The sequence below is a fragment of the Notolepis coatsorum genome, assembly GCF_963971535.1.
Source record: "Notolepis coatsorum genome assembly, chromosome: 4".
NCBI classification, from domain to species: Eukaryota; Metazoa; Chordata; class Actinopteri; order Aulopiformes; family Paralepididae; genus Notolepis; species Notolepis coatsorum.
Window position 1 is genome coordinate 42,354,102 of NC_140168.1, and position 12,527 is coordinate 42,366,628.

At 44.9% G+C, this 12,527-nt stretch overlaps 1 protein-coding gene across 2 annotated transcripts in view; it reads right to left on the reverse strand.

Moving 5' to 3' along the window:
* Positions 1 to 12,527, reverse strand: part of ash1l (ash1 (absent, small, or homeotic)-like) — a 78,202-nt gene that overhangs the window by 35,270 nt on the left and 30,405 nt on the right. For both annotated transcript variants that reach the window (XM_084313255.1, XM_084313254.1), the window contains exons 6-12: positions 12,279 to 12,452; positions 10,210 to 10,304; positions 7,922 to 7,995; positions 7,700 to 7,745; positions 7,445 to 7,553; positions 6,646 to 6,852; positions 4,057 to 4,203 (exon numbers count right to left, since the gene is read on the reverse strand). In XM_084313255.1, the coding sequence (XP_084169381.1) occupies positions 4,057 to 4,203; positions 6,646 to 6,852; positions 7,445 to 7,553; positions 7,700 to 7,745; positions 7,922 to 7,995; positions 10,210 to 10,304; positions 12,279 to 12,452 (852 nt within the window). The remainder of the gene's footprint in view (positions 1 to 4,056; positions 4,204 to 6,645; positions 6,853 to 7,444; positions 7,554 to 7,699; positions 7,746 to 7,921; positions 7,996 to 10,209; positions 10,305 to 12,278; positions 12,453 to 12,527) is intronic.

Sequence of the window (12,527 nt, forward strand, 5' to 3'; positions counted from 1 at the left end):
ACTCTGGCTCGTCACACTACATAGCGATCGATTGCCAATAACTCGATAAACAACATGATTTGGACGTATATACCATTATACAAGCTGGAGATGGACCGGGTAAATCTACATCCCATAATGATAAAATTTCTACTCTACGATGATCGCCCAACGGCGCGCGGAGACTGGGGTGAGTTTTAGCGTGTAAAGTTACCGTCTTCGATACTAACTACTATTATCAACATTTGACCCACATTAGATGATTGGTATAACGCTGCCCACGGAATTATAAACGCCCCCTAGCCCATCCGGTCAACATCAGATGACGTGCAGTAACTTCTAGAAGTACGTCTAGTTGGAATTTTTATATCGCGCTGATTGCCATAAAACTGTATTGCATCATCAATATAATGTATTTGGGGCTATAGATCACGTTCTGGAGAAAGCTGCAGAAAGAGATGAAAACATACTTATACATTAGACCATACTTTACTATGAATATGTGAATGAAAAAGTTTAACGTTGCTACACAATGAACAATACATATAGGACTTTGAATGGGCCCTAATAATGGCAATGTAGCAATAGAATTTAAAAGGTTATAGCCCTGCAAAGAAGGGGACTTTCTCTATAGACAAATAGAGCCGGCAACCTACGGTTGATAATGAATTTAACCCATGGCAGCCAAAGTGTTAAAAAGAAATTAAAAATTATTTTATATAATTTTTTTTTATAAAATATATATATTATATAATTAGACTTGTACTTGTATTATCTGCGAGACATCGCCACCACGCAACAAGTCAAAATGCTCGCTATCTGCAAACAGCTCCACTGTCTGTGTGTACTCTAGTAGCCCCCAGCTCCAAAAAGGATTCTCCTGTGCTGCAGCTGGACCCTATTGGTAACGTTACTGTGCTTTGGTCATATCACATTCAGCAAGCCCTCAGCTCGAATACGCATTGAATCAATGTTATAAGACATTGATATCAAGAGCTATCTGTAGCTACTGCTAGCCGGCTAGATGACGTTAAGACAGAACTTTTTAGTTCAATGGGACATTTCGTTTTGAACAGTGAACTAACATCAGCTAACGCAAGCTAACGGAGGTATCAACATGGACTAATAGACTTGCTGGAGCATTTGTTGATATCAGGAGCTATCAGTAGCTAGCCGGCTAAATACCGTTAGACAATGCCTACTAAAAGTGAATAGTTGACTAGGTAATTTTGTTTAAACAGTAACGATAGCTAGGTAGCTAACGTTAGCTCAGGTCGAATGCACTATAGACTCGAGCAGAGGAGCCGCCTCTCAGTCCTCTGTGTTTACAAACTGTACACGGGTGCGGGCGGGGCTATGGAGGAGGAGCAGCGGCAGTTTGCAGGTCCTGTGTGTCTGAGACAGACAGCGAGTGAGATCTCCGCTTGATCGGTTTCCGCGATCGGCGAATATGACTCATTATCGGAATTCACAGATCGCATATTTATACTGATTATCGGCCGATAACAATCGGTGGCCGATCGATCGGGGCATCCCTACCGTCTATACTATCTCTACCAATTATTTTTGTTTTTGGGAGAGTTGTTCCATGTTCACTCGTATTTTTTGGACTGCATTACACCCAGATGACGAGCCCAAAAAGGCTGCCTTAGAAATGCAAACAGTCAGAGAAGAGATGCAACCTACATTAAATAAAACTATTTACTATTATTATCATTATTTTCAAATTAAATGTTTTTCTTCGTAAAACAAGATTTGTTTTTGCGGAAAGTCTGCATGTGACTAGCATGAATTAGCCTGGCTGTAGAGGGGAGTATTTAGCCCAATTTCATTCGGATATCTTTAGGTGAGAAGTCAAGGGATCCCTTCGAAAATGGCCACCTCTAGAATACTATATAGAAAGAAATGATCTCAATGTTGGCAATAAGCTTCAATAATTTATTTGGTCAATAATAAGTCTTAATAAGTCTCAGGTCTTGGTCAACTTAAAACCTTAAGAATATAGGATTTATAGTAAAAGCGACAAGGTTTTTCAAAGTCAATCCGTGAGCTTGAGGATTATGGAATGTTAAGCCAGTAAATAAGTCCACTCGATTTTTTAAAGTACATGATGATGCTAGCTCGCCGGTTTGTGTCGTTAGCTTGGATCCAGGGTTCGAAATTAATGGGGGCTTGGGGCAAAATGCCCTCGAAAATTTACCAAATGCCCTCGAAAATCAGTTAAGGGGGGCAAGAAAAGCCCCCGACACTTTGCACAGATGTTTATCCCTTAGTATGCACTAGGGATGGGCATTTTAAAGAAAAATCCCAATCGATTGATCGCATGCTATACTCGAGTGATCGTGTATTACTCGAAAAGGGAAAAAAAACTTTAAAAAATAAAAATAAAAATTATATATATTTTTTTATTTTTACTTATTTTTGTTGATTCACGTATATATGTTTAAGGAAACCAACAAACAGTTATAATCTTACACATACATGTGAAAAAATATGTAAAATCTTCTTTATAAAAAAAAAGAAAATATAATATTATGCACACGCACAGTATAATATGCATGTAATAAATAGTTTGTTAATAAACTCTGTTACTTGAACAATTTTCACTGTGCTCCTAAATTTCTTTGTATGCTCCTAAATTTTTATTTACATTTTATTTATTTACATTTTATTTAGGAGCACATGTGCTCCTTGGGAAAATGTTAGCGTAGAGCCCTATATATGGAGACATTAACATTACGTTATCAAACATAGGGACGAAGACTCTAAAAAAAAGTGTCGACAATGTTTTATAATCTTTATGTACATTTTCATCATAAAAATCCGGTGCCCCCGAAATACAAAAAAAAGCCCCCGAAAATCAATTAAGGGGGGCAAAAAAAGCCCTGGATTTTTTTTTAATTTCTAACCCTGCTTGGATCTGTGCCTACGACTGCTCAAAACCTTAATATTAAAACTAATTAACAAGTACTTTGTGGCGATAGCGTGATACTTGTTCTGGTGGTATTATGGGGTAAAACTGTGGCATTATGAAAACCTCCACTGTGGATTCTCTTTAACTTGCTGGTCAGAATACAGAGCATGATTCTATTTGCCAGTGTCTGGATAATTTATTCCTTGTGTGTTGGGATAAAAAAAAAAAAGAAAAAAAAGCTGGTTCAGCACATTGTCTCCGGGCACCACTGCTGTATCTATGGTCATGCTACATGTAATCGCTCTTCCCTGACAAGATGGATGACTCGTCATGCTTTATGCTGAATATCGTCTATCCCTGTGGAATCTCTTATTTCGGGGCCGTCCTCCCCTACGTTCTACACACGACACACACACACACACACACACACACACAGAACAGTTGTTAGACAAGTGCCCTAGATTACAAGTGGGTCTGTGCTGGAGGGCAGAGGGAACAGGAGGAGGCTGTCGGGTCTCAACAGTCGTTAGTCGTCTGTTCTGCTCAGACCCTCTGGGGTTAAATGCTGTTGTTACATGAGGACCTATCATCTACCTACAGAGAATGACAGACTGCGACAGACAACAAATCAAAAACAAGGCTCCCTTCCCAGCCGAGGTCTTTGTGGCTTAACGGCATCTTGAACAGCAGTGGCCTTTACGTCGCCGAGGGCAACAGCCTGAACCAGTCTAGACGTTGCTAAATTGGCTTATCCCGCCCAGAGGCTCTTAAACCATTTAGCTGGCGGAACTTTGGCACAGACCGGCCAATGGGATCTGATCAGGTTGCTGCCACACAAGGGTGAGAGTTTACAGGTAGTTGTTCTGTGTTCTCGTTTACACTAACAGCAGGGCGCACCTGCCACGTTTAAGAGCGAACCAAGGAATCAATCTGATGCCGTGCAGCGGTTTCTTTCAAAACGCCAACATAATAAGCACCGCGTTGTCTGCTCTCACTCTATCCGAGCTCCATTTCCCCTATTTGACCATCCGTCCCCAAAACGGCAAGTGGCGACTGTGCTCACGACTTAAAAGGCTTAAGTTAAATTGGGAGCTTTGGTGAGAGCACCGCGAGGCATGACAAGGACACTGGGATGAAGGGGACACGGTTGTCATGGCACCCACCATTTCTGCATCTCGCAGTTGGGCTCGCAGCTGTGGTTGATGAAGCGCGCCTCGTTGCCCATCCGGTAGCTGTCGATCACCATGCCGCTGTCCAGGTTCAGACAGTACTGTCCACTGTGAGAGAAGTACTGCTCCATCATACGACTCCTGTGAGAGAGATAGAGAGAGAGAGAGAGAGAGAGAGAGAGAGAGAGAGAGAGAGAGAGAGAGAGAGAGAGAGAGAGAGAGAGAGAGGGAGAGAGAGAGAGAGAGAGAGAGAGAGAGAAGGAGGAGGAAGGAAGGAGGAAGGAAGGAAGGAAGGAAGGAAGGAAGGAAGGAAGGAAGGAAGGAAGGAAGGAAGGAAGGAAGGAAGGAAGGAAGGAAAGGAAGGAAGGAAGGAAGGAAGGAAGGAAGGGAAAGAAGGATGCAGTGTTAAATCCTTCGGACTCAACAACTTAGCAAAATCTTTGTTTGATTTCTTTCCTCAAGTAGAGCTGAGTTCTACACAACTCGTGTGGCTTATTCGCTTATAGACCGTTTCAATGTCCCAAAGTAATAACAGTATTTATGCACGTGTGACTGGTTCTGTGTGACTGGTCCTTGGAAGCATCCAGGTGTGAGTATCTGGTTCTCTAGTTTTGGCTGCGATCCACTGGACAGTTTTCTTTAGGGAAAACGTCAAGACTTTGATTTCACGAACCATCAGGTTTGTACATGTCTGGAGTGAACAACCCAGCCCTGCGCAGTAAGGCGATAAAACCAATTTAAACAGTCGGCAATACGCTGAAATTCAGGACTCAAGTTTAGCGTTGCAGTGGCTGAGTGTCGCAAAGGGGCGCGACTGAGACGGTCTATGGCTACATTCACACTGTAAGCTTTAGTGCTCAATTCTGATTTATTGCTCAGATCAGATTTTTTTTGTCTGGCAGTTCACATTATTTAAATATGGCCAATATCAGATTCCAGTGTGAACTGGTCATGCTCCTGAACTAACCCGCATGTGCAAATTAACAATAACGAAGATGGAAGTAAACATGGAGGACACTGAAGTCACAGTTTATGGTTTAGTGTATAAATTGTGCAGTGGAGGCCAGCCAATCTTTGAGCAGATGATAATGGGAGCGAGGAGGTGAAAGAGACATTCCTTCTTTCAATATGCTTTCAAACACAGACCGGTTATGATACACCCAGTCAAGTTTTGCTTGTACAGAAGTATCACACCAAATACTTATAAGGTAAACACCTCACTGTCCCTCCACTGACCACCTCCATCACAGCTGTCTTCCATGTTTGTATTCACAGCACAGAATTGTGACGAATGTCAATCTGGAGTGACATAAAAGTTGCATTAATTACGACATGACTGTTCAATGAAGTCACATGACTGTTCATTGAGGTCACATGACTGTTCACTGAGGTCACATTGCAAAAAAAAATATCAGACCGAATCCGATTTACTGCCACATATGAAAGTGGCCCAAAAAAAAAAAAAAAAAAAAAAAAAATGATTCCATGCGATTTGTGCTGTTCACACTGCTATGAAAAGAAAACAGAGCTGAGTCACATCAGAAAATCTAATTTGCCCCCCCCCCCCCCCCCCCCCTGGCAGGCTGTCAGTCTCTCTCACCTGAGTGTAGCCCCCCCCCCCCCCCCCCCTGGCAGGCTGTCAGTCTCTCTCACCTGAGCGTAGCCGCCGCCCCCCCTGGCAGGCTGTCAATCTCTCCCACCTGAGCGTAGCCCCCCCCCCCCCCCCCCCCCCCGCCCCCTGGCAGGCTGTCTCTCTCACCTGAGCATAGCCCCCCGCCCCCCTGGCAGGCTGTCAGTCTCTCTCACCTGAGTGTAGCCCCCCCCCCCCCCCCCCCCCCCCAGCAGGCTGTCTCTCTCACCTGGGCGTAGCTCCCCACCCCCCTGGCAGGCTGTCTCTCCCACCTGAGCGTAGCCCCCCCCCCCCCCCCCCCCCCGCCCCCCTGGCAGGCTGTCTCTCTCACCTGAGCATAGCCCCCGCCCCCCCTGGCAGGCTGTCAGTCTCTCTCACCTGAGTGTAGCCCCCCCCCCCCCCCCCAGCAGGCTGTCTCTATCACCTGAGCTTAGCTCCCCACCCCCCTGGCAGGCTGTCTCTCGCACCTGAGTGTAGCCCCCCCCCCCCCCCCCCCCCCCCCCCCCAGCAGGCTGTCTCTCTCACCTGAGTGTAGCCCCCCCCCCCCCCCCCCAGCAGGCTGTCTCTCTCACCTGAGTGTAGCCCCCCCCCCCCCCAGCAGGCTGTCTCTCTCACCTGAGTGTAGCCCCCCTCCCCCCCCCAGCAGGCTGTCTCTATCACCTGAGCGTAGCTCCCCACCCCCCTGGCAGGCTGTCTCTCTCACCTGAGTGTAGCCCCGCCCCCCTGGCAGGCTGTCTCTCTCACCTGAGTGTAGCCCCCACCCCCCTGGCAGGCTGTCAGTCTCTCTCACCTGACCTGGCAGGCTGTCAGTCTCTCCCAGCTGAGTGTAGCCCCCCCCCCCCCCAGCAGGCTGTCTCTCTCACCTGAGTGTAGCCCCCACCCCCCTGGCAGGCTGTCAGTCTCTCCCAGCTGAGTGTAGCCCCCCCCCTGGCAGGCAGTCCCGTCTCTCTCACCTGAACTCGTGCTCGCTGACCACCTCCCCCAGGTACTCGATGATGAACTGGCCCGAGCGGAGGGCCTCCTTGGTGCGGATGCCCCAGCCCTTGCCCTCAGCGCGGAACCGCTCCAGGCACTGGACCCACTCGTGCCTCTGGATGTGCTGGTTGTCACAGTGCTCTGCGCAGGGACAGGTGCTGGGAGAGCACTCTGCGAAGCTCATCCTGAGGGAACGGTGACAGTGACATAAAGCCACGTTTCAGACTCTTCATCCTTTGTCTGAAAGTCCTGATACTGATACCTGGGCTTTGGGTATCGGACAATGCGGAGTACCGTTACGATCCGTGACCTTTAACCCATTGAAACCGGGAAACACATTTGTGTGTATATGCAGGCTATATAATGCATTATTAGCAGGCGTTTTAGGTCTAAATGGGTGAACAGTATAGACTTGGACAGTCATTTTGGGGTCATTGGACAAAAATGATTGAGATATAATAATGTTTTCTCCATTAGAGAGTTATTTGCTTTGATTTCTGGCATGTTAAAGGTGTTTCTTGGTATCGGAGAGATTCTCCGATACAGATATTCTATTTTTTACCAGTATCTGTGTAGGTACATCCCTATACCACCATATGTACATTATATTGGTCCATTTGAAAAGAAATAGGAGATTTGTTGTTGTCACCAAAACCTGGCAAAGAAATTCACATGATCACATACAAAATAAATCTTGAAACTCTTGAAATGCTATTTATTGGCAGTATACAGAAAGTCAGTTAGAGTAGCCTGCCATGTATCACGTCCCCACTGTACCTGTTCAGGCAGTCGTCAAGGCAGCCTTTGTCAACTGTGTCCTCGGGGGTCCTGCAGTTACATGTGGTTGTTTCATAACCGGAGAAAGGCTTCACATCCACGTAGACATCTGTTTTGCACAGATAGGACGGGGTTAAAAAAAGGGGGGCGGGGGACAGGACGCCGGGGGACAGGACGCCGGCACTAAGGTCGGTCAAACTACCAGTAACAGCCATTTGAGAGGGTTGTGTAATGGGGAGAATGCTGGATACTCACTGGATCTAATCTTTTTATACAGGGGGACATCAGGCCTCTTGTAAAGCTGAAACGGCCAGAGAGCAGCGTTGTGGTTTAGGGCAAATCAGTTTAAGAGGGAGAGACAAATGTTTATGTGGCCTGCAGTAGCAGACCGTAGCGTTTTAAAACAACCCTTCAGTCTCTCAATCGCAGGGGCGGAAAAACACTAAAAACACTTAAGCGCCGGACAAGACTGATCACCTGGTCGTGTTTCCACAGCCACAAGATGTCGTAAGGCAACTGGAAATCAATGCGCTTCTGTCTCAGGTACTTCCCTGGGGGAGAGGAGAGGAGAGGAGAGGAGAGGAGAGGAGAGGAGAGGAGAGGAGAGGAGAGGAGAGGAGAGGAGAGGAGAGGAGAGGAGAGGAGAGGAGAGGAGAGGAGAGGAGAGGAGAGGAGAGGAGAGGAGAGGAGAGGAGAGGAGAGGAGAGGAGAAATAGGAGAGTAAATAACATGGCTGAGTGAGAGAGGGAAAAAAACAAGGAAATGGGACTTTTCATCTGCTGACTGCTCGGCCAAAATCACTGTGTTTTGTTGATGTTGCAATAGACAGGGTTCCCACAGACATTGCAAAAGGAAATTAAAGGACTTTCAAGTACTTTCCTAAGTAAGTAAGTAAATAAGTAAACATTTATTTATAAAGCACCTTTCATACATGTCATGCAGCTCAAAGTGCTGTACACAAACATACGCATATGTAAAGCATCACATTATTAGACAACAGTAATAAAAGTACAGCAATAGGCAAAGCACAGTAAAATAACATTTCAGTAAAAGATCAATACATAAAATTAAAAACACATAATAATAAAAACATTTCAATAAGATACTCGCTTTCCCTAAGGCATGGTACACTATTTGTAAGCTAGACTGTATAGGTACGTTTTTAATCTTCCTTTAAAAATGTGTATGGAGCTGGCGTTCCTGATGTGTGTTGGTAGCGTGTTCCATAGTTTTGGGGCATAGTTGGCAAATGCCGTACTTCCGATCCTCATTTGGTTTCTGGGTGTGTCTAATAAACCTGTAGTGGATGACCGTAGCGTTCTTGAGGGCAGATAACTAACTAGGGAATTTGCTATGTATTTTGGGCCTTGCTCATTAAGAGCTTTATATGTCAGGAAAAGGACCTTAAAATCAATTCTATTAGTTATTGGCAGCCAGTGCAGTGGCTAGGACTATTTTTCATTTTAAAAGGGCATTTAACACTTTGGGTGCCGGGAAACGCTTAAACACGTCATTCCCGGCCATACTCAAGTTGCCGAAGACGCTTTACAGCGTCTTTAATATCAATATTTCAAAAATCTGGGATCGGATTCATATGTCCCCTCCGCTGGCCTGAGATCCACCAGGAGGACCCAGGAGGTTCAGGAGCGACATCTGGTGGCCGATCGGCGCAATCGCTTAACAGGAAGTGCCATAGAGGTTGTGCTGGACGGCCGTATTACTTCCGGGCACTCGCTATAGGTCCCGGCATTCTAGCTCGTCACAATACACAGCGATCGATTGCCAATAACTCGATAAACAACATGATTTGGACGTATATACCATTATACAAGCTGGAGATGGACCGGGTAAATCTACATCCCATAATGATAACATTTCTACTCTACGATGATCGCCCAACGGCGCGCGGAGACTGGGGTGAGTTTTAGCGTGTAAAGTTACCGTCTTCGATACTAACTGCTATTATCAACATTTGACCCACATTAGATGATTGGTATAACGCTGCCCACGGAATTATAAACGCCCCCTAGCCCATCCGGTCAACATCAGATGACGTGTAGTAACTTCTAGAAGTACGTCTAGTTGGAATTTTTTATATCGCGCTGATTGCCATAAAACTGTATTGCATCATCAATATAATGTATTTGGGGCTATAGATCACGTTCTGGAGAAAGCTGCAGAAAGAGATGAAAACATACTTATACATTAGACCATACTTTACTATGAATATGTGAATGAAAAAGTTTAACGTTGCTACACAATGAACAATACATATAGGACTTTGAATGGGCCCTAATAATGGCAATGTAGCAATAGAATTTAAAAAGTTATAGCCCTGCAAAGAAGGGGACTTTCTCTATAGACAAATAGAGCCGGCAACCTACGGTTGATAATGAATTTAACCCATGGCAGCCAAAGTGTTAAAAGGATACAATTCACTTTTAGATGCTGTTTTTTAAAGAAAAATAATCGGATCCAATATTTATGGCTTAAAACCAATTTCCAACAATTAGTTACACTTTAAATAAAAAAAAATCTATTTCTTGATTCAAATCAATTTTAATCTTGGATGAACAAAACTTTCAATGCGAATGGTTGATTTGAATTTCAATAACTTTTTAAGCACCTTGTTAAAAAAAATTATGTTTTCAAGGAATTCCAGGCCTTGACTTTCTGTCAAAAATCAAGCACTTCAAGGACCTTGTGCGAACCCTGAATAGAGCGCAATGAATGTGACGAGCTGCAGCTGCCCGGCGGAGACTCACCGACGTGGATGGGAGCAGGGAAGAGGCCGTGCTCGTGCTCCCCGGGGATATACTCCAGCTTCTCTTTCTTTAGCTGCAGAAGCTGACTCCGGGGGCTACAAGACAAAATACAGCAACTAAATACAGGGTTCCCACAGACATTGCAAAATGAAATTCAAGGACTTTTAAATACTTTTACAAGCGCTATTTTTCATTTTCAAGGATGTCACTCGAAGGCATCCTTTTACTTTTAAATGCTGTTTTTTAAGCATCGTCTTGGCCTGCTTACCAGCTAGAGCATCACACACCAATAAATTAGGAAAGGCAGTTGGAGCGCACGAGACAGCGACTCGTCAGACTTTATTAACACTTTGATTGCCAGCCATCATCCTTATGTCCAGTCTGCCAGTGCTGTAACCCTATGGAGATGTTTACCTTCTTTGCAGGGCTATAACTTTTAAAATATTATAGCTATATCGACATTACTATGGCCCATTCAACATCGGGTATCTATTGTTCCGGATGTGGGAACGTTATATTTTTTCATTCATACATTGTTGTGTTAATACCGTCGAGAATATAAGTATGTTTTTAAGGTTTTCTGCAGTAATTCCTAAAACGCGAGTTATAGGCCCTGACGCATATGATAGATTATCGATTGGCGTTTCTTTCCTATACACGCTATATTAAAAAATTCAAATGTATATGATCGGTATACATTATGCTTCATCATGCGTGAAGGAAAAGGGGGGGGGGTCGTTTATAATTCCTTGATCGTCAGTAACGGCTTTATTTAGTATGGGTTGATATGTTGATCAGATGGATTGCCGTGAAATGAATAAACAATCGGGCTGAAAATAACGTTATATTCCTCTTACCGTTCGCCGATGAGACTGGAGGAAAAATATTACAATTATTTGACGTCGATCTGCTAGATCCATTTCCCGTTTGTATGACGCAATAAACGCCGAAATCATATTGATTATTGCGTTTCGAAAGTGATCCCATGCACTCGAGTGTGTATCTAGACCCACGTTACAAGATATTACTGCCGGAGGAATTTCCTCGATGCACCGAGCGCCACTTCCGATTTGGCTTGGAATGTAACTCGCCCGATCATCCACCAGGCGGCGGTATTGAGGCGTTGCAATATCAGACAGGGTCCAGCTGCAGTCCCGGAGGAAGGCTAGATGAATTATGAATGCCATGGCGAAAAAATGAAATATTGATCCCAAAAACTAGTTACCGTAACTCGTTTCTGGCACACAACGCATGGCGGGCAATAACGAGTATACTCGTTTTTGGCGTCCAATGTGTTAAAACAGAACAAATTTAAATAATTTCTTGATTCAGAACAATTTGATCATGGATGAACAAAAGATTCAATGCAAATGGTTGATTTGAATTTCACTGACTTTTTAAGCACCTTGTTAAAAAATTTGCTTGTGTTCAAGGAATTCCAGACTTTGACATTTCTGTCAAAAATCAAGCACTTAAGCACTTCAAGGACCTTTTGCGGACCCTGTAAATACTATTAGATATGTGATAATTACAGTGCTTTTCTAGACACACTCAAAGCGCTCCTTCACCACCACTGTGTGACACCCGACCTTGGGCTAGGCAGGCTCAATGGCTGCCATACACACTGGCACCAGGCACACATCACGCTACACAATGGCTGAACGGCTCAGGGGACAAAGGACTGATGTCAGCCAATTAAGGGGGAGGGATGGTTAAGTGGCCTTGATGTCAGAGACCTGATTGGTAATTTGGCCAGGAACGTCGGGGAACCCCCTGCTCTTTGCGATAGGCACCCTGGGTTCTTTAACGACTGAATTCAGTCAGGACCTCGGTTTAACGTCTCATCTGAAGGACGCCACTCGTGGCTGTACGGTGTCCCCATCACTGTAACAGGGGCATTGTTACTGACAAGTCCAGAGGACAGAGTGCTCCCTGCTGGACAACAACACCACTTTCCGGTTATGGTATGGTTAATAGCTGAAATTGTTATCAAATCATTTTGAAGCGATGAGATAACTCATTGGCTTAATTGGTTTTTTTCTTTTGCGAGAGATCTCACTGAGACTCACTCTTCAGTCTTGTACACATCTGAGTAAAGCCCCGCCTTTTGGAACTTCTTCTTTGGAGGCCTGGCTGCTCTCTTCTCCCGTTGGCTGGCTATAGGCATGGGTGGAGCTTGTTCCCTGGAGACAGGCTCTGGGCGTTCTGGGGAGGAGTGGCCATCTGGCTTGCCTTCCAGTGTGCTAAAAATAGAATCATGATTCACAGGTTAAGAGTGATGACTGGGCTGTTCTAACATTAGCACTTGTTATGAAAGT